Below are 26,700 nucleotides of genomic sequence, written 5' to 3'. Positions count from 1 at the left end.
TGTCTATCTGTTGGAAAGCAGAAGTTCTAATAAATGTGAAAACTAGAGGTGGTGCTAAAAGCAACTGTAGAAATGAACAGAGCTTGGAAGGTAGCGCTGTGGGGCTCTCGGGGCTGGGCCTAATTCCTTGTCTGGAAGAAGGACCTTTATTTAAAGGTCAGCCAGAATTGTTCTGGAAACCTTGCAGGGGCTTAAAAGAAGCCACTTAAGAACTTATATTGCCACTGGGAGTTGGCCTTTACTGCAAACTTCCCTGTGCTGGTTAACATTTATAAATACTTGCTATGTTTCCCCCATTAATATGTTTGAATCATTTTTGTATCCATTCTAACCAATTTTACTGTTCCACCCTGTGCTAAGTCTTTACACTTGGTTCCTCTTTCTGCCAGCAGGTTCTGTTTTCTCATGTTGAAATCCTACTTCAAATGTTTTTCATGCTGAAATTCCACTTCAGACATTCAAAAGCTTTTTCAACATCTGCTTCTCTGCCTGTCTTCCAGCCTTCCTCATTCAGCAGAAGTAGTTGTGTACATATTCCTCCCCAAAATGTCTCTTTACATCTGCCTGGCTGAACTTCAGCCTTTCCATGGAGATACCATGACCAGCTGAATAGTTTACAGAGAAAATAAATGCTAAGTAGAAGAGACAGAGAACAAGGGAGAAAATTAGCATCAAAGCTGCTTGGTAAGAAAAGAAACTCAAACTACCCTGTATTTGCAGAAATAGGCTGCTTATGTAGATTTTGTGTGTGTGCAGCAGTGATATAATGGTGAAGTACCTATGTTTAAGAATAATAAAAAAATTACCTGCTTACAGACCCACTTTAATCATATGATGTTGGCATTTAAGACTCTAAATACCAAATGTTAATGGGGCTTAACCTCTTTTTAGCAAGTCTGTGCAAATAGACATGAACAAGAGAACTCAAATCAGTGGCAGGTTTGGCAATTTATTCACGCAATTTTCTTCTTTGTTTCCTTAAAAAATGAAAGGTGGGGTAAAGTCTCACTCTTGAGCCCTTTTGCCAAACTATTTGACACTTGTGCTTGTCATCCAGCAAAACAATCAAGGGCTGCATAAATCTGCTCTTTAGCAGGGCAGTGAAAACAATCTCCTGGTGATGCTGATGAGAACCAATGGATATGATCATTGACTTTGAATATTGATTTCCAATCAATAATTCAGTTTGGAAGCGTGAGATGCCACACTGAGAAACAACAGCTTCAGAGAAAAGTACAGGAGGAATTTTTGCTCATCATTCTGGTACTGTAACGTTTGTGTCAGAACTCATCTTCTAAAGTATTTATCTGGGTGTTTCAGTTATTTAACAGAAAGATCAAAAATACATCACCGGGAAGTGAATTTAAGTGAGGGACTGCTAAATGCAAAATAAAACTGTAATCAGGGGGGTGGTTCTCCCTGTCTGGTGGAGCTGGGAGAACAAGGGAGCTTGAAGTGCCTTGTCTCCCTTGAGGTTTTGCTGTGGATTGTTTAGCACTCCTTGTGCATGTTCTGGTTTTCTTCTTATAGATATTTTCTTTTAGGTTTTGCCTTTGCCTGGCTGAGTTTTGTGTCTGTGGCTTTCAGCCCTAGCCTGGTTGGAGTTGTGGAATTTGGGTGCTGCTAACATTTCCATTGGGGTTAATCAGATGGTTCTGTTTGTGGACATCTCTTTCCTACCACTTGGGCAGCGGTGTCTCAGATCCACTCCGTGCTGGCAAACATTAATGCTGACTTTGGATAAAGTGGCTCTGCCCTTTCAAGCCCTGGCAGTTCACTTCTGGCCCTATGCCATCTTTCTCCTGCTGCTTCTGCAAACATTTGCATAGTGATCCAGTTCAGAGGCGTGATGGATGTGGAAACTAACTTCCCAAACAAAAAAAAAAGCTTGAGTTTGACCTGGATCAGTGCTTTGTTTTGCTTCACTGTTCGTGTTAAAGCAGTCTGGGGACAAGTGTGGAATGCTCTGGGGTGAGAAGGAGGGTGGGCTTCCTTTTTGGGAGGCAATGCTGGTTACTGCCAGCTTTGAAATTAGAGTGCAGAGGGAGCTTGAACCCATCAAATTGCAAATTGTCCTTTGGAATTGGTCTTCAATTCAAATTTTCCTCTGACCTTTTCTGCCCAACCAGAGAGAGGTGTGAAATGCATGGTGTGCTGGGACTCAACCCCCACCTTCAGCTCTGTCTGAAGTGCATTTTTGTTTTAATTTTATTATAATTAGAAAAGAAAATACTTTATCTTCTCCAGCATTTTAATTTAGTACCTCATCAAGCTGATTCTTGAGCAGATATATATAATATCTGCTGAATAAAGCCACAGAATCCAAGTGTTGGGAGCTCTGGCAGGTTTTATACAGAAATCCCTTTCCTGAATAGTTTTCCTTCAGAGTTAATGACTAAATACCTCTTTCTAGCAGTGACTGTTCCTCTCCCAGCAAACTTTTCTCCCAGTCTGGTTCATGGCATTACTCAACCCCTGATGCCCACTCTATATCCCAGGTATTCCCACAGGTAGGTTTGTAACTGGCCTCACAGCAGCAGTCTGGAGGGCTTCTCCCTGCAGGCAACAGGGCTCCTATTGTGCAAATGAGTGTTTATATAAAAACAGATTGGTTTTATCTTGACTAGGAGACACTGACCCCTGAATTTGAAACCTTGAGATGTGGCCTTAGTGACCTTGAACAAGACATTTGGTACTTGTGCCTCAGCTGTGTTTTAGGGACAAACAAGACCAGGAGGGTTTGGTACTTTGCAGGGTCAACAAAAATCACACAGAGCCATAAGTAAGCTGAAGATTTTCAAACGTGGTTTTTATAGTGGATTTATCTGATAATACCTGGATGTTCAATGAAGATCCTCTGTCCGGTGTGTCTCTCTATTGATGATATTTTAAACCCTTTCACATCAAGTTTACAATATCTTAAGTTAAAAATAAATATCAACATGTATACTTATTAAATTCCTTCTGTGTGATGTTCAACAGCCTTCAGGCTCCAAAAAGTAGATTAATCTATTGCTGCTCTTGGTTTTCCCCCTGCTGTGTCTGTTTGCACTCACTGGAGCACACCTTTCACCCTGAGAGTGAGCTCTGGGAGTTGATTTTTTTTCCCATTTAATAACCTGTGTACTGTTTAATTCCAGCCTTTTACAATATTCTTGTAGGAGTTTTCTTTTATTATTTTTTAGAGAAAAAGGGAGTTTGATGGTCATAGTTTGGACTGTTTCAAACGCTTCTTAATGGTGTGGTGGCAGCAAATGGCAGAATAAGAAATTCCAGCAGACTTTGTGAAAGCTGTGGGCTGGACTGAGAAAAAACATCTAAAAATAGCATCTGTAAAGGGAAAGCAGCAGTCTGAGCTCTGCTTCATTCATCTGGCCAGTTGGTCTGAGAAACATCACCTGGTCTTAGCCCCAGAGGCTGGGTGCACATCTTGCTGCTCCCTCCAAGCTAAAGGGCAAGATGCTGGGGGAAAAGCCCAATAATAAGGGGAGCATAAAGCTGTCCTTTCACTCTCTCATCTTCCTGCTTCTTTGTGGCCTTCCTGTGCCAAAAGGAGTGTTTAACCAGCTACAGCTCAAGTTTGCTTTGCTTAGGGGATGTGCAGAGGTCAGGACAGTGCCTGGAGCTGGGGCACACTCAGTGCCCAGGAGCTGAGAAATGTGGACAGACAACATGAGGTGGAACAAGCCCTGTTGATGTGACACTTTTCATTGTGTGTTTATTGCCAAGATGATAATGACATCTGTTTTTATTCAATTACAGAGAACCTTGTCAGCACCTAGCACTTCTCTACACCAAAAGCAGTCACAAACTAAACATGATCAGTTTAACTGTAAGAATCCTATGTTTTTTTTTTTTGTGGGATTTTTTTTTTTTTTTAAGAAAAGGAAAAGAGGCATCCCAGACAACCATGATAAACCTAATTTGTGTTTCAGCTGTATTGAACCAATGAATTGCCAGCTAGGATTTAGGAATCTGGGATGCAATATTTTCATGGGTTATACAAGTATTAATTAGTAAGCCAGGCAACTTGCCTTATTTTTTCTGATGTAGTAAATTAGGTTGTGGAAAAATCTTTTGGAATATCCTTGGGACAAAAGTGAAACAGTTACTAAAAGATAACAGCTTCCCTGTGGGAGCTGTGATAGCCAGTGGCACTGGTTAACAAATGGTGGGATCTTCCATCTCCACACAACTTGAGCCAAATAAATTGCTAGTTTCTCCAGTATTGAAATAGCCTTGTTTAAAAAAATGGTGTTTAAATTATCTGTTTTTCCACTGTCCTGGTGGGGCCCATATCCTATTCATTTTGCCACTGTGGATACAGGCTTTCATTATCCTTTCTGTACTTACTTATGCATTATTTTCCAGAAGATTAGGTATCTTGTGCCTTTTTGAAAAGTCTCCAAGGAGTTCTTTGTCCCAATATTTATTAAACTTAAAGGCTTGATTCCTGGGAGCTGGTTCTTCAGCTGGAGATTTTCCTTTCTTATTCTAGAATGAGCTATTCCTGGGAAGTTTTTGCATGAAAATCTGCTTGCCAAAACCTGGGGAAGTTTTTTCCTCCTAACTCAACTCTTTATTTGGCTGCTGTATAACTGCAGTTTACTGCTCTCTGTCAAATCCACTGCCCTGGAATGTGTTGCACTCTCAGATGACTTTAGGGACAGACAAACCACGTGATGGTCCTTGTCTTTCTGCCCACACTCACTGGCCTGTACCTCTTATGCCCTTAAATTCTGTGTATTGCCCTGCTGTATTTTGGGTTCACATGTTTTAGCAGTGGCAGATAAATAGAGAAACCACAGAAGTGTTTATGCTTTTTATTGACTTAAGGTGCTTTGGAGAGCAGCATTAATCTACAGTTCACTGAAGCAGCAAAAAAATGAAATACTCCCTGCAGAGTTTTTCTTTGTAAATAGAGCCTTGCATTAAGCTGCTGTGAACTGTCTTGCTTTCAGATTTCTGAATGCACTGGTTTTATCTTCATAACACCAGTTATGAAGGGTAATAACACTGGAATTATCCTTCATCAGAAACAACAATAAGGCTTGATGATGTGGGGGTGTGATGTGATGTGGGAGTGCTTGTCCTTGACCTCTAGCTTCAGGCCTGACTCACCACTGCCCAGCCAACCTATGGGCATCTTAAAATGGGAAATGACAGTGGCAGCCTTTGGTTCCTGCTCTGGAGTCATTGCTGGGACAGTGACCAGGCAGTGAAGAGGGAATGACTTAAACGAAATTGGCTTAAACTAAAGTGTTAGGCACAGTGGTAAAAAATGTTTTTATCTCTTGCTGCTGTTTGACTTTATTTACTTGGGCTGGTCTGGCTGAGAGAGCAGTATAGAAAATGTGTATTTGGGTACCTCAGTACAGTCACCTGGATTATGAGTGGTCAAGTCACTTTACCTTTCTGTGCTTCACTTCTGCTTTTTTTTTGTCTCTTTTTGAATGTGACCTGACAGTGGAATTGCTTGTTTGGATCTTCATTTATTTATTTTATTTTAATTTTAACCGAATTTTCTATTTTGCATGAAAAAGCTGAGGAATTGTCTTGGAAGATTACTCACAGGAAAAAAAAAAGAAAAAAAAATACATTTTTTAGCCTCCTAAATCTGAAAAATTATATTATGTCCAAGCACTGCAGAGTTTATTGTTGGTCTTTCCAGTTTTTTCCACTGTAAATGCCTTCCTCAATTTTTCTATAGAATAATAATTTTCATATCCTGGAGCAGCTTTGAGGTTGTGGGACAAAAAAAATTCTTTTGCTATTGTAGGTGGAAAAGCCCAGAAGGAAAATGTTCTGCTCTTCTTAGTGTGAGACCCCTGATTACAAATATCTTTAATCTGTAATAAACATGACTTTCATTTTAGCCTAAGCTATATCACACATTAGAACTGCTTCTAAACTGAGTATATACAATGGACAGATCTGGGTGGTGTTGGTTAAAAAGATGTTGTGTGGGCCACAAACCACAGAGCAGCATCTGTGTCTGTCTGGCTCCCTGTAGGATTTCATTTTTTGCTTGGTTCCACTATTTGGGAATACTGACTTTTATGAAAGCCTCACCTGTGCAGATTCTTGATGTACAGGATGATGTTAGTTTAGCATTTACATTGATTCTCTGAAATGTCTTTTCACTGGGAGGAGGAAGCTTCAAAGGCAGACCTAGCTCTTAGCACAGTTTTCAGCAGTGCTGGTTAGCACAGGACTGGGTAATTATGCTGTTTTTTTCTGGATCCTTTGGGAGGTTGGGTGTGGCTGGGAAGGAAGGTCATCTTTTTTTACTACTCTTTTTTCCTTCTCCTGCCCTTCCTCTTCTCTAGTAAATTGGTAGCCAGATTTATTTCCTTTACACTCTGCCTACCCACATAATGGACAGAAAGAAATAAAAGGAGGATAAACCATAAAACTTCCTTGTTAAATGCATGTTATTTCCAAGAAGAAAAAAATTTATAGCTGATTCATTTTGAAGACTTGAACTGTAACTTATTTGTTTCTTTTCCTCCTTTGTATTGGCAGGATAAAAAACTTTAACATGCCTCGTAGCCCTACATCAAGTGAAGATGAAATGGCACAAAGCTTCTCTGACTATTCTGTTGAGTCTGAATCGGACAGCTCTAAAGAAGAAACTATTTATGACACAATTAGAGCAACTGCAGAAAAGCCAAGTAGCAGAATGGAAGACAGTCAGAGCAACACTTTAGTGATTCGAATTATCATACCTGACCTGCAGCAAACGGTAAGGCAGAGTGCACTACAATTAAACAAAGTGAAATTAATGATTAGCTTTGCTGGCTTCAACCTGCGGTACATCTGTTCCCTTTTCTTACTTTCTTTTTTGATGTGTTACAGACAAAATTCATGTTTTGTTTTAATGTCTACACTTTGTACCCCAGTGGTTTATCTGACTGGTTGCCTCAACTAAAGGCACCATCCCTTCTAAGAGAATTTAGTGTGCTGACCTGATGAAAGCCATGTTCATAAAGCAAAATATCTCTCTGATCTGCATTCAGATATTTGGGGTAAAAGAAAGACTTAGGAATCCATAACCTCATCAGAAGATGAAGATTGAATAAAAAAATTACATGTTAACTCTATGAAAGCCTCATATATATACATATATATATATGGCTTCTCTAGTTCCTCTTCTCATGAAATAGTTTGTGATTGACACTAAACTGGGGTCCTGCAAGAGGTCATCAAATTCTCTTTACTACATTTGTTGTCTTTCTCTGTCAACCTGCCTCACAAAAGACATCCCTTTTAGAGAGCCTGTGGCTTTTAGAGTGTAAAGATGAGGAAAAAGAAGCACAAATAAACCTTTCATTCCTCCTTTGCTGCCATGCCTTTACTACAGGGTATTGTTTCTGAACCTTCCAGCCAGAGAAACCAACACAAGTCCTGTGATAGGAATGACAGTGTCATGGCGGAAAAGGTCTTGGGAGACACTGATTCCATCTTGAACCACAATTTGTCTGAGTTTGTTGTTAATTATCTGAATTACCCTCTGTCTCCTTGAATGCTGATGTCAGGTGGTGGCACCAGCCTTTTGAAATTTCCATGATTATAAAAACACATCAGTTTAATGGATGTGAGCCACATACATCACTCTGTGCTGACATGGAAGAGCTACATCATGCCCTGCTGCTGTCAAAGATCTATCTCCAATGAAACCCTTCCTTTCTTCTTAATTAAGTTCATTTTTAGAATGATAGAGATGGGCTGGCTGCAGCCTGACAGGGAAAAGCTGTTTTGACAGTGTGCCCTCAAGTGTGGTTCTGGAGTTCTTTCTTGATGATCTTACCAGCTTGCTCTATCTGTGACCCTGTCAATGAATAGATCCATGAAAATGGAATGGAAATACCAGCTTTTCTTGCTATGTTTACTCTGCTGTTAAAACCACAGGGATAGTAGCTACCTGAAGTCCTCTTATTTAATTACTCTGCGTTTTAGATCAGTAATAAGTTACTTATTGACATTATCAAGACAAATTTAAAAATTAATTTTATCATTTGTTAATTTTTATTGCTTTTTTTTGTATTTCTTTTTCTTTTTCAATAAACTCTTCATTAAAAGTAACTGAATTGTTTTAAGTGGTTCTAAAGCAGCTGATGTACTTATTTATCAGCCCACAAACTCTTTGCGCAAGAAAGTGAAACCTGGATTGAGGTTAGCAAACAGAAATATTTGTGGATTAAATGTAGTGAAGAAAACTGGAGAAGATCAGAGTTTGAGCTGTTGTACAGCTACAAGCCAGAGCAAACATAGGCCCCATTTCCTGTATAATTATGATTAATTTAACATATAAGGTGTTTAAAATTAGGCTGTTTAATCAAAGAAGCATGAAATAACATAATTTAGTTTTCTTTAGTTTTCTGCCTTTTTTTTTTGTTTGTGTTTTAGGGAGTTATGATCAAGACTATATTTGTACTAAGGAAGACAAGTTTAGGGGTTTAGATAAAATTTAGCCCACTGGGAAGCTTTAAAGCCTTAGACAAACTCCCAGAGAATGAAGTTTGCTCATCTGTGGTGGCTGTGGTACAAACTGCCTTTATTTCACTGCAGGTATGAGATAAGCACCAAGTACCACGACTAGGATGTGCTGCCATGGAAAATTTTATAAATTACCAGACATTGTAGGATGTCTGTCTTGTTGCTCTTTTATTCTCATTCGAAACTTGGAAGACAATGTGAACCTTGACAAGTTCATACAGAGCCCTTAAGAACAATTGCTTTTCAGTTCTTAGATCAGTTATTTTTTCGTCTCCTTCTCAGTTCGGGTGATAACCCAATTTACTGAAACACTACTTGGTATTAATGGTAATTTCTTATTGCCTCTGTGCATGACCTGTATTCAAGAAGTGTCATCCTTCTCACAGGAGGATGGAGAATAGTCAAATGAATGACTGAAAGATTTCCTGAGCTCAGTAAAATTCCTGAGGGAATGGAGAGCGTGGAAAGCCCTCCACAATCTCGAGGAGCATAAGTAAAACAGCTGTATTATGTGGCATATATTATTTGGTCTGCATCCAGGCCCAGTCATCTTGTATCCATTTCCTTTTCCAGCCTGTGTAGGAACAAATCCCAAGTGATGCTGCCTATAAGTGAAATCAGTCTGGTTCTTCAGGAGCTGTTGTCAAGAAAATCTCCTTTACTTTGATGTTCTGACAGGATGGTGTTTTGTGCTTAGAATTGCTCTTTGCCACAGACACTGAGAACAGTTCTGTCAGCCAGTTGTTTTAAGGAATGTTTTCATCGTTTTATTATCAATACATGGTGCTTGTTCCACTCTTTTGTTTTACCCTGTACTTACATGCTCCCTCTGGTTTATGTTTAAAGTCAAAATGCTCAGATCCATACGTTTTATTGAATTCTGAGGCTGAGATGGGTTTGGGTCTGCTGAAGACTTCTCTGAGACACTTTCTGCCCATCTGTTTTGCTGCTCCACTGGAATAATGAGCATTTACTGATTCCTCCCTCCCCTGGGTTTTGGAGTTTTTAAAATTATATTAGACTTTCCATGCAAAATATTGTTTGGTAAGTGGCAGTTTGGTATAGCAACAGCTTAAATTGGAGCTACTTTTTGGTGTTCTGTTTCTGCATTGCTTTTTATACTTTTCTATCCTTTCTTTACTTTTTTTTATTATTTGTTGGATTTTAGGATTAAGAATCTTTTTCCTTTCGTGCTTTTGCTTCTCAGATAAAACACTTTGTTTACTTTGTGCACTTTTTACCTTAGAAAAGTAGGAACCCAGTTGTGACAACTGCAGCTTGAGTCCCATCTTTCCTTGGGATGCCTCCAATTTCACTTGTTTCCAGATTGTGCTGCCTCATAGATACTCCAGGTTTTCTTTTGCAACTTTTCCCCAGTATTCTTCTGTATCCTTCTTTGTGCCTGACTGTTCCTTGCTGCTTTCTGTTTGCTCTTCCTTGTTTTATCTTCAGTTTAATAAGAGAAGCATTGTGCTGCTGGTATCTGTTCACATGCCCTTGATCTGGGCAGGTGATCAGCTGACAGCCTGGCCAGACTGGTTTTTCTGACCTGTCGCCTCATGAATTCTGTATTTCCTGAGTGCAGCCTGATGGAGAGCAGTGTTTCAGCAGAGAATCAAGCTGAGCACAGCACAAACCAAAATGTGGGACTTGCTCCCTTTTCTTTCCATGATGCCAAACTCTCGTTTGTGTTTCCCACTCTTTGGCTGTCACATCTTTATTATCCCACTCTTTGGCTGTCACATCTTTATTATCAACATCTCCCATTGAAAGGAATAATTCATATTTTGATATCCTGACAATCATATTTTTGGAGGCAGCTGTACAAACCATTTTGTTGTGTCCCTCAGTCACAGCACAGTTTGTGTGATTGACAGCTGAGCAGAAAGATGTGTTTGCTGATTGATTTTAAGCTGATAAATACTATCCCTCAGACATTCTGTATCATAAACATTATTCCTACTGAATTAATATCATCCCTTCAGCTGAGGGAGTTGTATTTTCCCTGGCTTCCCATCCTGCCCTTCATTCAATGACTTGTTCTCACCAGTGTGCAGGAATGCAAGATTATAATTGACCATGTCTCCTGTGATCCAAGGAGCTTTCACATCCCAAACAACAGCCACTGCTGTTGTGGTGTCTTGCTGCTACACTTGCATTTTGAGGGGCCTGCTGTGGTTTTGACAGTGACTTTGAGCCACTCAGGGATTTTTTTGGGGCTGTTCTTTGTGGTTTTTTTTACAGTGACTGTATCTGTCAGTGTAACACATCTTTGTTTCACGTGCTTCTGTAGTTCCTTGTCACTAAATGATTCCTATTCTTTAATTTTTTTTCTTGTCATTGAAGATTAGAAAGCGTTGTCCATTTTTTTTTTTACTCTGCTGCTGCCTCCTTTCCTTGTGGTCACCATGCCATGTGTGCCTAATGAATTGTTCCTTATTTCATAACTGGAGCAGCCTGTGTGTAGGTCCTGCTGTGATTGAGCTGATGTTTCCTCAGGATACAGAGTGTGGCAGTAAGTAATGACTTGTCTGCAGGATAGAGGGGGTGGCTGTGGTGCTCCCTGCCTGGAGGGCTGCCAGGAGGACACAGAAGCAGCACAGTGGAGTTGTTCCAGGGACAGGCTGATGGAAAATGCACCTTATGCAGCATCTGAGTGCCCCTTTTTATCCTCTTGGTCAGCACCTGCCTCTGAGAGAGTGGTAACAACTCCACTTCTATCCTGCCTGGCTTCATGGAAAGCATAAATAATCACTTTTCTCACTAATTTCACTTTTCTCAGCCTGAAACATTTTGGTAGCAGAAAACTCCCTAGTTATCCATTTACTTTTTACATAACTGATCTTATTTCATTCTAAATTGCTAATGGAATCAGCTTTTTTTACAATAAGTCCACTTTTATTTCTTAGGAATCACTAGGAGAGCTGGAGCTCTCACTGAATTAGTTTGTGAAATATTTGTCTGCCATCAAGAACAGAGAGAACACAAGAATAGACTGAACAAAATTGCATGTTTTGGATTCTCCAGGTGCATTAAATGACTTAATTAAACTGTGATCAGAAGTAACTGCTTTGTATTTTTAAAATCAAAACAGCGTCACACAAGTCCAAAATTAGTTTATTTCATGTAAGAAAGATTTTCCTTGGAGGAAAAGAAATACAAGTAATTTCAAAATTATCTTCCCATTTGAATAACACTCAATTTTTTTGAATAACACCGTAACTTTTCAGAATGTGTGGATAATGTTAAAAGTTAAGCTAATTGCCCATCTTGTAACTGACAGTTTTGCTAGGAAGTGCTGATGTTTGAGTCTGAATCTTGTATTGAAGTTTGAATCCATGTAGGAGTTGTGAGGCAAGTGAGGTTCCGAGGGAATACAGGGATTTCAAACAGATGGGCCTTGTTGCTAAGCCAATACTGTAACTACTGGGATGTTTGGGAAGAAAAATACTTGTTACAATCTACTTTGTATCTCTCTCTCCTTCCTTTCAGCATATAACCCCCCCCAAAACTTTTCACAAAACATCTTGAAAAATAAAATAAGTAGGGGAAATGAAAGCTGCTTCCTAGCCAGCCTTACTTGTGATAAAGTCTAATAGTTCATTTTATATTGAAGACTGTAAAGGACTAAAGCAGAAAAACAGCATTGTGTGTTCAGGATGCACATCAGAGGCACCAAATTGCTTTCTAGGCATTGCCATCTGCTGGTACTTTGGAACCAGTGACTGCAGTGTAGGCAAAATCCCCAGACTCCTCAAGTCCCTGAATTCCAGCTTGGTAAGAAGCAGAGAACTGCAAAAGTTTGTCAAGGTTTTCAAGTCATTTGCTTCACGTTGTATCATTCCTCCCATAAACTTTCCCTCAGATAAATGTAGTGAAAAGGGAAGTAGAATTCTTGCCTGAATACCATTTTTTGGTGAAATCCAAAAAAATATCTAATATATTCTGATATTAGAACAGCCAAGCATCAAGTGGATAGTTAAACATATTGTAACATCCCTTTTGAACAGGTTTTCCATGAAGGTGCTCTCTCTCTGAGGAAGGATGTGTGCGTTCCCTGAGGTTTGTGGAAGGACTTGAAATTTCCTGTGTTTTCACACTACTTGTGCATTAGGTATTATCATTGCACATATGATATAGAATTAGGTTTTTTCACTAATTGTGTTCCTTAAAATAATTTCTCTTTGCAGAAATGCATTCGATTTAACCCAGAAGCTTCAGTGTGGGTTGCAAAACAGCGGATTTTGTGCACTTTGAACCAGAGTTTGAAAGATGTCCTGAATTATGGACTGTTCCAGCCTGCAAGCAACGGGAGAGATGGGAAGTTTTTGGATGAGGAGAGGCTTCTGAGGGAATACCCACAGCCAGTCAATAAAGGAGTTCCTTCACTCGAGGTATTTCTAGATCTAACCTCTGAAGCATTTCTATTCTGATACAAAATGTGGAGAAAGCTGTATTTGAGGTGCCTGTGTGCACCTGAATTACATCTGGGAAATGCTTATCAGCAAGTCTGAGCTTGAACCCTTGCTCACAGAAGTTCTGGCATTCCCTGCTCGTGGAGCTGGTCTGTCCCCAAAAAGTTGCAAAGAGTCAGCCCTTCTGGCACAGTGGACTTTGGACTTTTCCTTTGCTGAGGATACAGGACATGTATCCTTATTTAGTTATTTAATAAAGAAATGTAAGGTTCTAGGTGAAGCTGTTGGATCTGTGATGGGGTTTGCAATAGCAGTGTAGTAGTTGCTGGATCACCAGCCTTTGCTTTCTCACAAAGAGAAGTTTCTGTCTCAGTGAAACCTTTTTTAACCCTCATCTAGTTCCCTCTGTGCCATCCTTCAGAGTGCACAGGTTGCCTCTGTCTGCCTCCTGAGAAAGCAGTAAAGGGAGGAGAGGGTGTGTACTGGGATTTCCTGCTCTGTTGCTCCTGCAGAGACTCTGCAGTTGAGGATAAGCTGGGCAGAACTTTTATGGCACTGAACAAACTTGGAGCAGAGCCAGATCATGCAATATAGCAGCAAACTGGGGCATGAAACTGGCATTTAATTAATTTTGATATTGCCTGTATGGTGGCAGATCAACCATTAATAATGTGTGGTTAATAGACTTACTCCACTATAACATAAATCCAAGAGAAAAGAATCAAGGTCCTGAGAAGGCTTCAGGTCTTTGCTTTTCCAGGAGTTTATTTCAGAGTTTCAGTCACTGATGACCACATTACAACTGTAAGGAAATTAAACAGCCACTTTATTCTGTTTCTGTCGTTTTTCTTGAGTGTTGACTACAGCAATTGAGGTGTTAAAAGTGATTTTGTGGAAGGCTGGTGTCAAAGCCTCATTTAGTGCAGTCCCTTGTGCAACAGACAGGCTGCATTCCTGGAATGCTGCATGGGACAACGAGAGAATGGTAAATTATAGCTGTGGAAACCCCCATGACTTTTGCTACAGATCTTGCTACAGCACCCAAGCTGCTCAGGATAAAATTTGACTGAGTTTCAGCCAAAAAGAGAGGCAATCCTCAGAATCTCATTCACAAAACCAGTCCTGTTCAACACCAGAACTATTCCCATGTGCAAGTTCCTTTTACGTTGACTAAGGGATTTTTCAGGTATCCTTTTTTTGTTGTTGTTGTTTGTTTGTTTTTTTTTATATTTCATAAATGCTAAGCTGCAATTTTGAAATCAGTATTTTTTTATTTAACGTCTTCCCAGCATTCTGCCTGAGACTATAAAGGAAAGTGCACAGGAATCCTTGGGGAAAAGTGCTTTGCAGTGTAATTCTTGCTAATTTCTGTAGATTCTAGAGGCTGATCTCATTTCCCACACACCTCCACTGATCTCAGTGTATTCTTACAAGATATGAATTTTGCTTAAATGATGTAAAACTATATGAAATACTGAACCTATTTCTAAAATTTTGCCTAAATCTACCATCACAGGGGATGATACTTCCTGGCAAGGTCAGAAAGTGATATTATGAGTTTTAAGTTTTAAAATTTCTTCTTCTTTTCTGCCCTCAGTTTCGCTACAAGAAAAGAGTGTACAGACAGTTCAACCTCGATGAAAAGCAGCTGGCCAAACTTCACACCAAGGTATCCCAATTTCCTGCAGGAGTTAGCAATTACCTACAGCGGGTGTTGACATCAGTTGATAGAATGCTTCACTTTTAGTCAAAATTTTATTTTTGAAATCAGAGAATGATTCATTTTTCACTCTTTGTTTCAGGCTAATTTGAAAAAATTTATGGATCATGTCCACCATCTCTCTGTGGAAAAAATGACCAAGATGTTGGACCGAGGACTGGACCCAAACTATCATGACTTAGAAAGTGGAGGTCAGAATAACAAAACTAAGCAGCATAGAGGAGTACCTTGAGTTAATTAAATTGATTAACAGGGTGAATCTCACACATTCCTTCACAACTCTGAGCCAGTGGAATCTGTAGGGCTTTGCTGTCCAAAGGAGATAATTGATCATTTTATGCTTTGAACAGTATTTTAAATTTTTTTTATAAAGTAACTTAAATTTGTTTTATAATTCTTCTCACCTTTTTCCAACTACATCCTATTCTCTTCCTTAGAAACACCCCTAACTTTGGCAGCTCAGCTTGACAATACAGTAGAAGTGATAAAAGCCCTGAAAAATGGAGGAGCACATTTAGACTTCAGAGCCAAAGATGGAATGACAGCTCTGCACAAAGCAGCCAGAGCCAAGAACCAAGTAGCCCTCAAGGTAATTGCTTTCAGGAGCAAATTATGTATGTTAAAAAAAAAAAAAGCATAAAGGAGATTGTTTTCAGTTAATTGCTGTATTGAGCTCCATGGATCCTTTAAGATGTGTTTGTTCTAGTACTTTCTTGTGGCTTTCAAATCTTAGCATTTGCTTTCAATAGACAGGTTTTTAATTTCTGATTTGTCTTTTCCTGGTAGGAAGAAAAGTGGTGAAATTTAAGCTTAATTCATTGATACACTGAGATCTGTCTGAGGAAATAGGAATAGCATTTTTGCCACTTAACTCTTTGAAAGTAGCTTCCAGTGGCATGGATTGCACATTATGCCTTAACACAGTGTCTTCTGTTGTCTTTTGTATTTTAACAGGTATTCTTTTGTATTCTAACAGGTAATCTGATAGTCTAGATGATGTCTTAGTTTTATGGATTTTGCTTATTCCCTTTTGACAGGTACTCAAATTGCATGACATTTTTGATAAAGCACCTTGGAACTGAAGAGGTGAATGTGTTGCAAAGATGATGCAACATTTACAGAGCTGACATTTCTGAACCTAGTGAGAGGGTAGAAACTGGACATTGCCACTCCTTTCTGTGCCATCCCCATAGATTCCTTTAGATCCTAATTCTTCCAAGGTCATTTCTTGCTTAACTTAGTCTGTGCTGTGGCCCACACTTAGCAGCTGATAAATAGGTGAGCAAAAAATATTATGTCAATGATCAACCATATACATACTTTTTCAGGTAAAGACCCTTTATATGCAAGTCCCTCCCAAATCTATTTTTCAAAGTCTGTGATTGCTTTCAGACCCTTTTAGAGCTGGGAGCATCTCCCAACTACAAGGACAGCTGTGGCCTGACCCCGCTGTACCACACAGCTGTGGTAGGAGGGGACCCTTTCTGCTGTGAGCTCTTACTCCATGAACATGCTACAGTCAGCTGCAAGGATGAAAACGGATGGCAAGAAATTCATCAGGTAGGGAAGATTTGCTTTTTGTTTGCAGTTGGACTTGCATGAGGAAATGTGCCATAGTGGTCGTGGTTTAAGTGCTATTTTGAAGTCCCTGAACGTTCAAGTATGACATTTCTTCCTTTTTCTACCTGCTTTTTCTACTTATTATTTATTTACTTTGAATCCTGCTGTGGTGACTTAGAAGTAGAAAATTGTTCCAGTGGTGTTCTGTAACTTTGAAATCTTCTGGTTACTGCAGAAATTGCACTTGTCATATTTATGCCACGGATTCTTGGAAGTTTAGATTCCTGTTTGTGGCACTTCAGTAGGAAAATGTAGCTCTTTCTTTTGGTTAGATGCCAGTGGTAATGCTCCTTGGTAATGCTCCTTCTGTGTTTGTCAGGATGCTTTCCCCTTGTCTCTGCTGAACTTTACAGGAAGGTTTGGGATAAGGATCCTGCTGCTGGGGTCCATCAGCCTCTCACTGTCCTCTCCAGAAATTCCTGAATGTTATCCAGCAGTTGTGTAAAAATGCTTTATTGATTTCCCTTTGCACAGTGATAAACTCAGTAATATATGAAGTTCAAAGATTCTAACAGTCCCAATGTCATTGCTGCTGCTTTGTCATGTCTCTGTATGGATGAGTTTGGAAAACTACAAAAATTGGAACTGCTGTAGTATGAGATAAATAAAGATACAAGTAATCAATCTTACAGGTTTGCCAGGGTCATCTTGGCTCAATTTATTTTCTGTGAACTAAATTCTTTAATACAGAGATTTTTTTTTTTTCTTTTCTTGGAAAGAAATGGGAGGTAGCTTTGGCACCCACATTTGGGCAGGAATTGGAGCTTTTTCACTGAGTGGGTCTAGGTTAAGGTTGTTTGGATCTATCTCTAGAGTAGGGGAAAAGAAAGGCATTATTTTTTTTACCATATTTTCTGAGGATATGGCGGAAATGGATTGTCTGGATCAAAGTATTGCCCCATCTGGACTCCATAAAAATACAGAGAAAATGTCCCTCTTTTTAAACTCCCAGCCTCATATGCATAAGGTTATTATTTCTCATAATGAAATAGAGCTTTCCAAACTCCCTGTGTTGGTTGTAATCCTAAATAAATCAATGTTTACATCTGAGTTAGGAACAATCTGTTTCAACTAATCAATAATTCAAGCATTCCTCAATGAAGTAAAAAGGATGGGATTTAATTTGCGCACTGAGCAGTCCACTTAACTTTTCCAAATTGTAGATCCAAGCCAGGTGTGTCAGTCTGTAACTCCCACTGAATTCAGGAGTGATGATGTACCTCAGAAAGACTGAATGGATTTCTATACCTGTATCTTTTACCTTAAATTCTCATTTATGTAGGAATGATGCTGATCTAAGATACTACAAAGTTCAAAACATTAGAAATTGGGAGGTGCTTGGTCAGTGGGCTATAGAGGAGAAGGAAGTCAAGTAAAAGAGGCCATAGATTAGAATTACTGTGATTTTAAAGCTTATTTGCTTATTTTAAAGCTTATTTGCTAATCAGCAAAGTTTCTAATTTCTATGAATCTTCTTCATAGAGGCTTATTTCCAAAAATCCATGGTCTAACCTTTTATCTGTGTGACAGATAAAGTAACTCTTGAACATTTCCTCTTGTTTTGGAGCAGTGTCCTGTGTATGTTGTGTGTCTGCTTGACATCACAGAACCAAGAAGATTTACTTGGATTTTGGCCAGATTTTCCTTCTAAGGCCTGGCTCTGGCAATCTGATAATCTTCAGTGCCATCTGGTGGGCAGCATTCCAGAGTGTAGCAGGACAAAATACTTGTTACATTTGAGTCATAAACATTAATGGATAAAAAGTTCCAAAGGCAGTATTTTCTTGATCTCTTATGTTGCCATTCCCAAAATAATCAGATGGTTAAACTCAAGCACAGGATTGCTGTACCTGAAGTGCCCACATTGGAGTTGGTGCAGGAATGCTCCTCTGGGTGTCTGTGCTCCCATGAGAGAACCAGGTGTTGTTCTAAAAATTAGACCCTCAGTAAAACCAGCACTTTCTCTGCTGCAAATCTTGCCTAGGCTTTGGTGTAATAACCAAAATATTCATGCATCCTTGTCCAGGCTTGCAGGTATGGACATGTCCAACACCTGGAGCACCTCCTATTCTACGGCGCTGACATGTGCGCGCAGAACGCCTCAGGGAACACGGCCCTGCACATCTGTGCCCTCTACAACCAGGTGAGAGCCCCTGCCCTGTCACCAGCCCTGCTGGCCCCCTGTAGGGACAGAAATGTCCCCAGCAGGAGCTGGGAGCTCACAGATGGGTTGGCTTGGAAGGGAACTTGAAGATCATCCAGTTCCAACCCCTTCCACTACACCTCATTGAGCCAATCACCATCCAACCTAGCCTTGAACATTCCAGTGATGGGCCATCCACAACTTCCCCAGGCCTCACCACTCTTTCCAGGGAAGGGCCATCCACAACTTCTCCAGGACCTCACCACCCTCTCAGGGAGGAATTCTTTCCCAATATCTGATCTAAACCTCTTTTTCAATTTGAAGCCTTTCCCCTTCATCCTATCACTACATTATTTTATATGTAATGAAGTGCTTCAGGTTTAAAAAAATGGTCTTAGAAACTGGAAAGAACATAATTATAATTATTTTATTGGTGTTTCATTCACTGATTACAAATAAGGCTGCTCATTGTAGATAGCAAGAGTATGGATATTAAAATATAAAACATTATGCTTTACCAGCTTTTTTGGGATTGATTAATATCTAAATATTTATTTCCTATACAGAATTTATTGCTGGTACTCTATAATTTAGATTTAAATAAGAAAGAGTTGTAAAATACTGTGGAAATGTCTCTATACAGAAGATACTGAATTCTTTGCTGTTTACAACTTGTGTAGTCATTTACAAGTAGTAGAACCTTTTGATTTGATAGCATTTTATACTCTCTTTGCAGGGATGGGATGAGTTTTGCAGCTATTTTAAAATTCAATATGTAGAATATTATATTGAATTTGGAAAGCATGAGATGTGACTGTAAACAGTAAAACATCTGTTAAAGTATCTGCTTCTTAATTACCATCTTAGTTTTTTTCTAAAGTCTTGTCAAGACAGATTCTTCAATTAGGTCTAAAATGCTTAAAAAAATTTTAGGAATAATCTGACATTTTTCAAGACCATACACTTTTAGCAAAGGTTATGTAGTATGAGGTGGGAATTAGAGTAATCCTGTAGAATGACAGTATTTTTCATGCAGAGATGTGTTTTCCTGACCTCAGTTATTCTGCAGGAGACTTAGAGACTCTAATTGAAACTGCATCTACAAATTTTCAAATATTTACATAGTCACTAAGCTTGGCTTGGTGAATGGAATTTTAAGATTTTCTTCCTGCACTGTCATCCTTCTGTTTTCCTTCATCCAGTGTATGTGGAAATAGAAAATTTCCCTTGGGGTGCTGCGAACCTTAACCTGTGCTGATTTTGCCAGTGGGTTTTTTTTATGGAAAGTTGTTATTGGTTCATGTGGAAGGAACGGTGCTGCCTTTTCCAGCTGGAGAGGATGGGAAGGACAGCAGTATCCTTGTTACCTCCAGATTCCTGTAGATGGAGTCGTTACCCGTTTGATCTTCCCTTCCCGTCTTCCCTGGGGAATTTTCTTGGCTTACTTTCTGAAGTTGGTAAATTTGTTTTCCTGGATGTCAGCGAAGTCCTGATCTGAATAAACTCTTGGTTTTGAAAGTTATTCCATGGCCATGCAGTATGTCTGTTTTTTTGCCGGGATGAAATGTGCCCTCCTTCACTGGGAGGATTGGATCTGAGATGAAAGCTGTTGTAGTATTAAAATTGAATATAATCTGACAGATGGGGGGAAACAAAAAGGAGCAAATGTGAAGTTAAGAATGCTTCTGTTTGTTTCAAAAGACTAAAATAAATAAATAAACAAACAAATGCAGTACTTAACCCAAATAAATTTTTCTTCAATTTTTCTTTAATGTTGAATGGCTCTTTGGCTTTTGGCAAATCTTTTTTCTAATCACAACCATTTATTTAAGAAATCCCTTTGCATGTTTTTGTTACACTGCTGACAGCTCAGTTAAATTTGTAGAGAGTTTTTGAATGTATAATTCTTTCAGTGTTGTAATGTTGGATGATTTATTCTGAGAAACAAATGAATAATCACCCAATAAATACAGTATGTTTTTCAATATAATTTTTTATATCCTCAAGTTCTTGATTAAAATTGGGCATTGATCAATTGTTTAGAGATAGAGAAAATGCAACTAAAGTGCAGATTGCAGTGCAAGCAAATGAGACTATCTCAGTTAATTGTATATCATTAAAAATTATAATTAAAGAGATAATAGTAAATTACCATCTTGATCCATTCTGTTGTTTTTCACTTGAGGAAAAGGTAGCATAACCTCCTTTCATGATACATTTAGGGCAACCCTGTGATGGGGAGACTTAATGAGACCAAGAATCCATGGTAAGAAATTAGAAAACAATGACAGAAATGATTTTTAGTCATAATTTCTGCAAACTAACCTGTGACTCAGAATCTAGTAAATAAGTTTTGTTTCCATCACTAAAATACCTAAATTATGCACTTTGTCTTCTCTGACTGCAAATTTGCTGTTCAAAGTGAAAGGTAGCACATCCAAATACCTCATTAGGTAGAACTCCATAGCACAATATATCAAGACAACACAGAAAGCACAACGAAATTAAGAACAATATTTATGATGAGGGAATATAAAACCCTTTTGAAATGTGAATTGATTTGCATAAGACTCTAAGATGAACATTAAAGATGACAAATAAGAAACAGAGTCCATACAGGAGTCATCAACAATTCTGAGAATCCACTCAGAGAATCCACTCCAAGAATTTCTACCCGATTGTGGTCAGTCACATTTAACAGCCATGGAGAGCAATGTTTTAAACAGTGCACTGTATTGGCCAGAATATATTGTTTTTAAGGGATTTCCTTTGCAGATTTTCTCAGTTTGGAGGGTCTGAAGCCAAATTTTCCTCCTTGTGCTGTAACTGCTAGCATTTTTTAGGGGAAAGAGAGGCAATAAGGCTGGCAGTATGTATTGGCAGATCAAGTAATTTCATGTGTAATAAAAAAAAAAAAAAGTCTTACATTTAATGTTGAGGTTAGGTCGGAAAAAAGTCTCCAACAAAATAAGTGGTAAAGCTGCTTTGTTAAACTTTTAGCAGGAGGGAAGGATATAATTCATCCCAGTTCTGTGAGCAGTACTGTTTTTACTACAAAATAGGCAAAAAAACCCCATATGGGAATCAAATCTGTGCAAAATTTGTTTTGTCAAATATGGAACTTTATCAGTACAGTTGCTTAAAAATTTAATAAGGTATTTACTACTTGTATTCTTGCATGTTTCTTTACACTTGCCTAGTGTTTCTAATACACTGCAAAGCACCTGAAGGACTGTCATTTTTTAAATGCTGCTTTAACAGTTTAAGTTCCCAGATAATTTATTTGATTTATTTTTTAGTCATGAAAATATAGACCAAAAACCTCATAACCTCTTAGCAGTCTGTCTCTTTAGTGCCAAAGGATCTTTATGAACAAATTTCTTTTTCCATCGTTTTCAGGAGAGCTGTGCAAGGGTGCTGCTGTTCCGGGGAGCCAACAAGGAGATCAAGAATTACAACAGCCAGTCCCCATTTCAGGTAAAAAAGGAAATACTTCTTCCCCCTGAAATATTGGGAAGAATACATCACATGAACTTGGGTTTGGGGAGAAGTCACACCATACAAGGCTGAACACAGGTGTGGAAGGGAGTGTGTGTAAACTTTGGCTTTTATCTAAATCACTAAGTGAAGATATCCTGGAATAATAGGAATGAAAGGAACACGCCCTCTGGTGACACTGTTAATGAGTTTGAGAATTCTGTGAGCTCTTAGTCACAAAACATGAAATCCTTGGTGTTCTGCAGTCAGACGTGCCTTGTTCTGTGCTGATCTCCAGTCTCATGTAAGACAGATCCAAGATCCATGTAAGTGTTGTCCAGGGATTGCCTTGGCACTTTGGTTTGTTTGGCCCCTCTTGATTTAGCCAAAAAGCAGCTCTTCCATCTTTGGATGTGAGGCCAAGGAGCTGGGCTAAGTTTCAGGGATGGGATTGACTTAGTGCACCGTCAGCATTAGAGGCTGAAGCTGCTGTTATCTCCAAAGGAAAATGGAAGTCTTGCTTTGGATTAGTCAAAATTTTGTCCCCATTTTCTGATATGAAAGCACTTTCAGTAAGCTTAATTAAAAATCCAAATGGAAGAGAATTGTTTGTCCAAAGGGTTGTCAGGTATGGCTGACAACTTCAAGCCCTTATTTCTGAAGCAGGGATGACAGAGAAACATTCCTAATGCAAAGTGTGAGAAATAGGGATGGAAACAAAAACCAAAACAAAAAAACAACCAGAAGACTTTTTTACAAGTTACAAAAATTAGTGCTTCTGGAAGAATGATGGCACAGTGCTATTAACAGGAACTGTGCTGTAGTGAAATAGGATGGGGCCATTTCCCCAAACCAAGGATTTTTTCAACTAAAAGAAATCCTGATTTATCTTTCCTTGGTGTGTCTTCCCCATTACCTTTTTGACCCACTTTGGATAATGCTGGCAGAGGCTTCAAGGAACAATGCTTTGACAAATGAAACAGTTGGAATTTTTGCTGAATCCATGTAGGTCTCTGAGTTAACTCCTCCAAGTTTATGAGTAGTTACAGGGCTTTAAAAAAAAAAAATCTCAGCCAAATATTTCTATATCAGTTTAATTCCCTCCATATTGTGTAGGTTTTCTGGGCCTAAGTTGTGCATCTCCAAAGATTAAGAGTTCTGCTTGCAAATCCCAGCCAGACTGTTGTTTACTTTTGGGACCATTTTCCTCAAACTTGGGAAATTTATAATTAATAATTTAATTTTAGGCACCATTTTCAGACTGCTAATAATTTTCCATCTAAATACATGCTAAGCAAAAATTCATGAAGTACTGGCTAATACTTTTCTCTGCACTTCAGAATTATGAAGTGATCTAGAAATGGAGCAAGAGAAAACACTAATTATTGGAGGGATGTGTTCCAGGGTAATCTCTTGGATTACTGTGTTACTTTCTGTCTTCGAGGTTAATGTTCCTTTTCAGTTTAGGATTTTTTTGGGGAGGGTAAATGCCACACAGAAGAGTTTTCATTTGTCTTCCTCTCTGTGCTGACAGCTCCAACATTCTTGTTCTTGCCCTTAGAAGAGGAAAAGGTGTTGGTAATGTAGATAAATTCTGGTTTATCTGAATGGAGTGAGTAGAGGAGACCCTGACGCCAGCACTGCAATGAAGCAGCCTTAGAATTAATTCTTTGCCATCTGTCTGTTGCTGACCCAGTCAATCAAACACCACAAGTGGAGCTGTTACAAAATTATGCAGAATCCCCTTGAGTTAATAGGGTTTTGCATACTAAAAATGTTTGCTCATGTAATCAGCAGGCAGGAACATCGAGGCATCTCATATGTACATAATGAGAGTGGTTGTAGCTGCAGCATCTACTCCTTTGAGTCACCTCCATTATGTCCCTTTCTCAGCAACATTAAAAGGAGGATTCTTTGGAGCTGCTGCTCGGAAAATTGATGATATGAAAGCTGTGCTATTCTGTAGAAACAACAGGATCCAGACATTTGTGGAGAAATTTGTGTCCTGTTTTCAAAACCTGCTAAGGCTTTGTTTCTTTTGAAACAAAGAAGATGAAAATGAAACACAGATGAAAATTAGTGGCAGTTTGTATTGGGCATCAGTGTCCAATGAATGTGGTGCAGTTTCAGCACACGTGCTCACTTCTCACCAAATCACAGGGCTTGTTAAAGCAAGCATAGATACACTAGATTGTAGGAAATAAAAATAATCTGGACTGAATTCTGTGCCACTTAATTCAGGGACCCCACACCATGCCCACCTGGGATCTGGGTGTCCTTTTTGACTTTTCAGTGTCCAGCAGAGTTAGCATTGGAATGGCATTGCCAGGTGCTGAGGACACAAAAGAGCTTGGCTGTATTTCCCAGTTAAGCACCTAAACCTGTATTAGCTGCCTTTGCAGGGATGTCTTTCATCCTGACCCATTCCTGGGTTGCATAGAGTCAGCAATTGGTGTTGTGTACTGCTGATGTCACCCATTGCTGAAAGTCTTCAGAATGTGGGGTCAGCAGAAATTTTCCTGTATTTTATATATAGCAATTTGAGGTGAGATGAAACCTGTGCTACATTGTTATATTATATTGCCAGTTCTTTTTATTAATCACTTACTCAGCCCATCTTGGCTGGGCCATCTGAGTAACTTACATGCTATTTTATTAGTTTTTATTTTATTAGTAAAACTTCCAGAAACAGCTTTTCAGAAAAGCCATAGTATCCCATCACTGTCCACGGTTACTTGGTTTTCCACACGTTTCTTGTGCTTCTAGGTTAATGTAAAATAATTCATTGCCTATCTAGTAAATATTAATTCAATAGCTCAGAAATCAGAGTTTTGCAGTGTTTACAAACTGTTGAAATGAAGTATACGTTAAAATGGTCATACACCTTGTATATCAGGTCTTTCTCTTTTAGTGATCAGCAGCTCCATATGAATAATTCAAATGGGCAATAAAGCACTATTTTAGCTAATAGCGTGAATGAGTAGTCAGTGTTTTTAGAAAAAATGTGTTTCAATGTACAGAACAGCTATTCTGAGGTGGCATTCAGTGCCACCTTTTAAGGGCAGAGTTGTTCCTGAGAATGGTTTGTGCCTCAGGTGTCCCCAATGATTGGCCTTTGCTGTCCCAGACCAGCCTGAATAATCCATGTGCCTACATCCCATGGATTGCAGGAGGAACAGCAATCTTCCAGCTCCACTGCAGGTAGAGCTCCACTGCTCCTTTCAATATGTTGGCCCTGCCTCTATTTTCAATTGCTCACTTTTTTTTTTGCCAGGTTTGAATCATTTGAACTGAAATTTTTCATGCCTGCCATCTCTGTTATTCGGAAAAACAAAATGATTCAGCTCTTTTGGAGTCTGAGCAAGGGAAAACATGTGTTGTTTTCCTAACACTGAAAAACTCTGCTGACCCACCCCTCCTTGTACACTCTCCCCTGTTGTGTTCTGTTGTGGTGTTTAGTTTTATTTTCTTTAATTGCCCTGTGTGCTGATCTCCACGTTAATAACCTGGCAGTGGGAACTGGTTTCCAGACTGACTCAGGCACAGGGGCTCCAAACCCAGGAGTAGGAACTAAACTCATGGATTTGGAAGCTGAGCTGGCTGGAAGGAACACAGACAAAACTGGGCATATCCAGCACCTCACTAGAATGGCTTCCCAAAGCATGGTTTAGATTTAGATTTTTGGCATTTTTAATTTCCCTCTTTTGGATGAAATTTACAGGCAAAGGACAAAATGTTCTCAGATTTTTTGTCTTTTTTGTCTTTGACTTTTTTTTTTTTTAAAGCTGTGAAAGCTAATTTTAAATCCAAAATCTTTATCAGGTGCCTCAGAAAGGCATCTTCACAAATTTAAAATAATGCCTCCTGTCATGATGTTCAAGTATGGAACCATTGTGCTCATGGAGCATATGAATTACAGAAAGACTTTGCTTTTTCTCAGTATTTATTTCCATCCTAATTCCTTTCCTGAAGCACCTGTGTGAACAATGAATCACTGAATATTGGGTATAGTTGGCAAAAAATACAGCTATGAGCTCATGATGCATTCTGCCTTTAGTCAGACTTCAAGCTTTTTCTAGCTTTTTCCTGATTTCAATCAAATAATGGAACTTACTCATACTTAGGAAAAAAAAATCTATACAAGTGACCATTCCAGAACAAACTGCAGATTTTTTCTTTAAAGATCAAAAATATACTTGAGTCTGTATATAAGTAGGCACACTCAGCAAAAGTTCTTAAAAAGACATAATTAAAATAAAAATAATAATAATTAAAAGGAAGGGGAATAACTGAAAGGGTTGAAATTGATGTTGGGGGAAGTAGTGGCAAATGAAATATTCCTGAGAATATTAGGAGATACAGGAGCAGAAAAATACATATGGATACAATATAGAGTTAAATTGATTTCTCCTGACTCAGGGATGGTTGCTGGCTAGTCCCTTCTGACCTTTGTTTTAACCCTGTCATTTTTCAGAAAAGCAGCCAAATGGAAGTAAAGCATAAAAGAATGAAATTATATGATTACCTTTTATTGAGAAAGGCAAAATATTGCCGTGCTTGGAGATGCTAAGAATACTTAACTGCAGGATGTGTCTTCATGTTTTTTACCAAAAGCAAACATGGAGGAGTCTCCATGTGACCATCTGTTGTGTTGTGTTCCATGTAAATGATCCAAGACCCCTTTTTTCTCCTTTTCCCCATTTGTTCCATGCTCAGACAGGGCTGTCCAGCTGACATGCCTCAGGTGTTGCCACAGGCAGTCCAGTTTCTCTGGGACAAGTGCACTTTCTGAGGTAGTTAGAAGCCAATCTGTTTGTTTTTCCACC

The 26,700-nt window shown here is 39.0% G+C and overlaps 1 protein-coding gene across 4 annotated transcripts in view; it reads left to right on the top strand.

The window, feature by feature from the left end:
* Positions 1 to 583: 583 nt before the first annotated feature.
* The window catches only part of SHANK2 (SH3 and multiple ankyrin repeat domains 2), a 248,007-nt gene continuing 221,890 nt past the window's right edge, over positions 584 to 26,700 (top strand). For 3 of the 4 annotated variants that reach the window (XM_053945755.1, XM_053945754.1, XM_053945753.1), the window contains exons 1-9: positions 584 to 684; positions 6,526 to 6,745; positions 12,690 to 12,893; positions 14,512 to 14,583; positions 14,717 to 14,825; positions 15,072 to 15,223; positions 16,027 to 16,194; positions 18,281 to 18,397; positions 21,797 to 21,874. In XM_053945755.1, coding sequence (XP_053801730.1) covers positions 6,542 to 6,745; positions 12,690 to 12,893; positions 14,512 to 14,583; positions 14,717 to 14,825; positions 15,072 to 15,223; positions 16,027 to 16,194; positions 18,281 to 18,397; positions 21,797 to 21,874 — 1,104 coding nt within the window. In that variant the 5' untranslated portion in view covers positions 584 to 684; positions 6,526 to 6,541. Of the gene's footprint in view, positions 685 to 6,525; positions 6,746 to 12,689; positions 12,894 to 14,511; positions 14,584 to 14,716; positions 14,826 to 15,071; positions 15,224 to 16,026; positions 16,195 to 18,280; positions 18,398 to 21,796; positions 21,875 to 26,700 lie in introns of those variants that run through there. The other variant, XM_053945757.1, reaches the window with a different exon arrangement.

The sequence above is a fragment of the Vidua chalybeata genome, chromosome 6 (genome assembly GCF_026979565.1).
Source record: "Vidua chalybeata isolate OUT-0048 chromosome 6, bVidCha1 merged haplotype, whole genome shotgun sequence".
NCBI lineage: Eukaryota > Metazoa > Chordata > Aves > Passeriformes > Viduidae > Vidua > Vidua chalybeata.
This window is presented reverse-complemented; position numbering and strand designations above follow the sequence as displayed.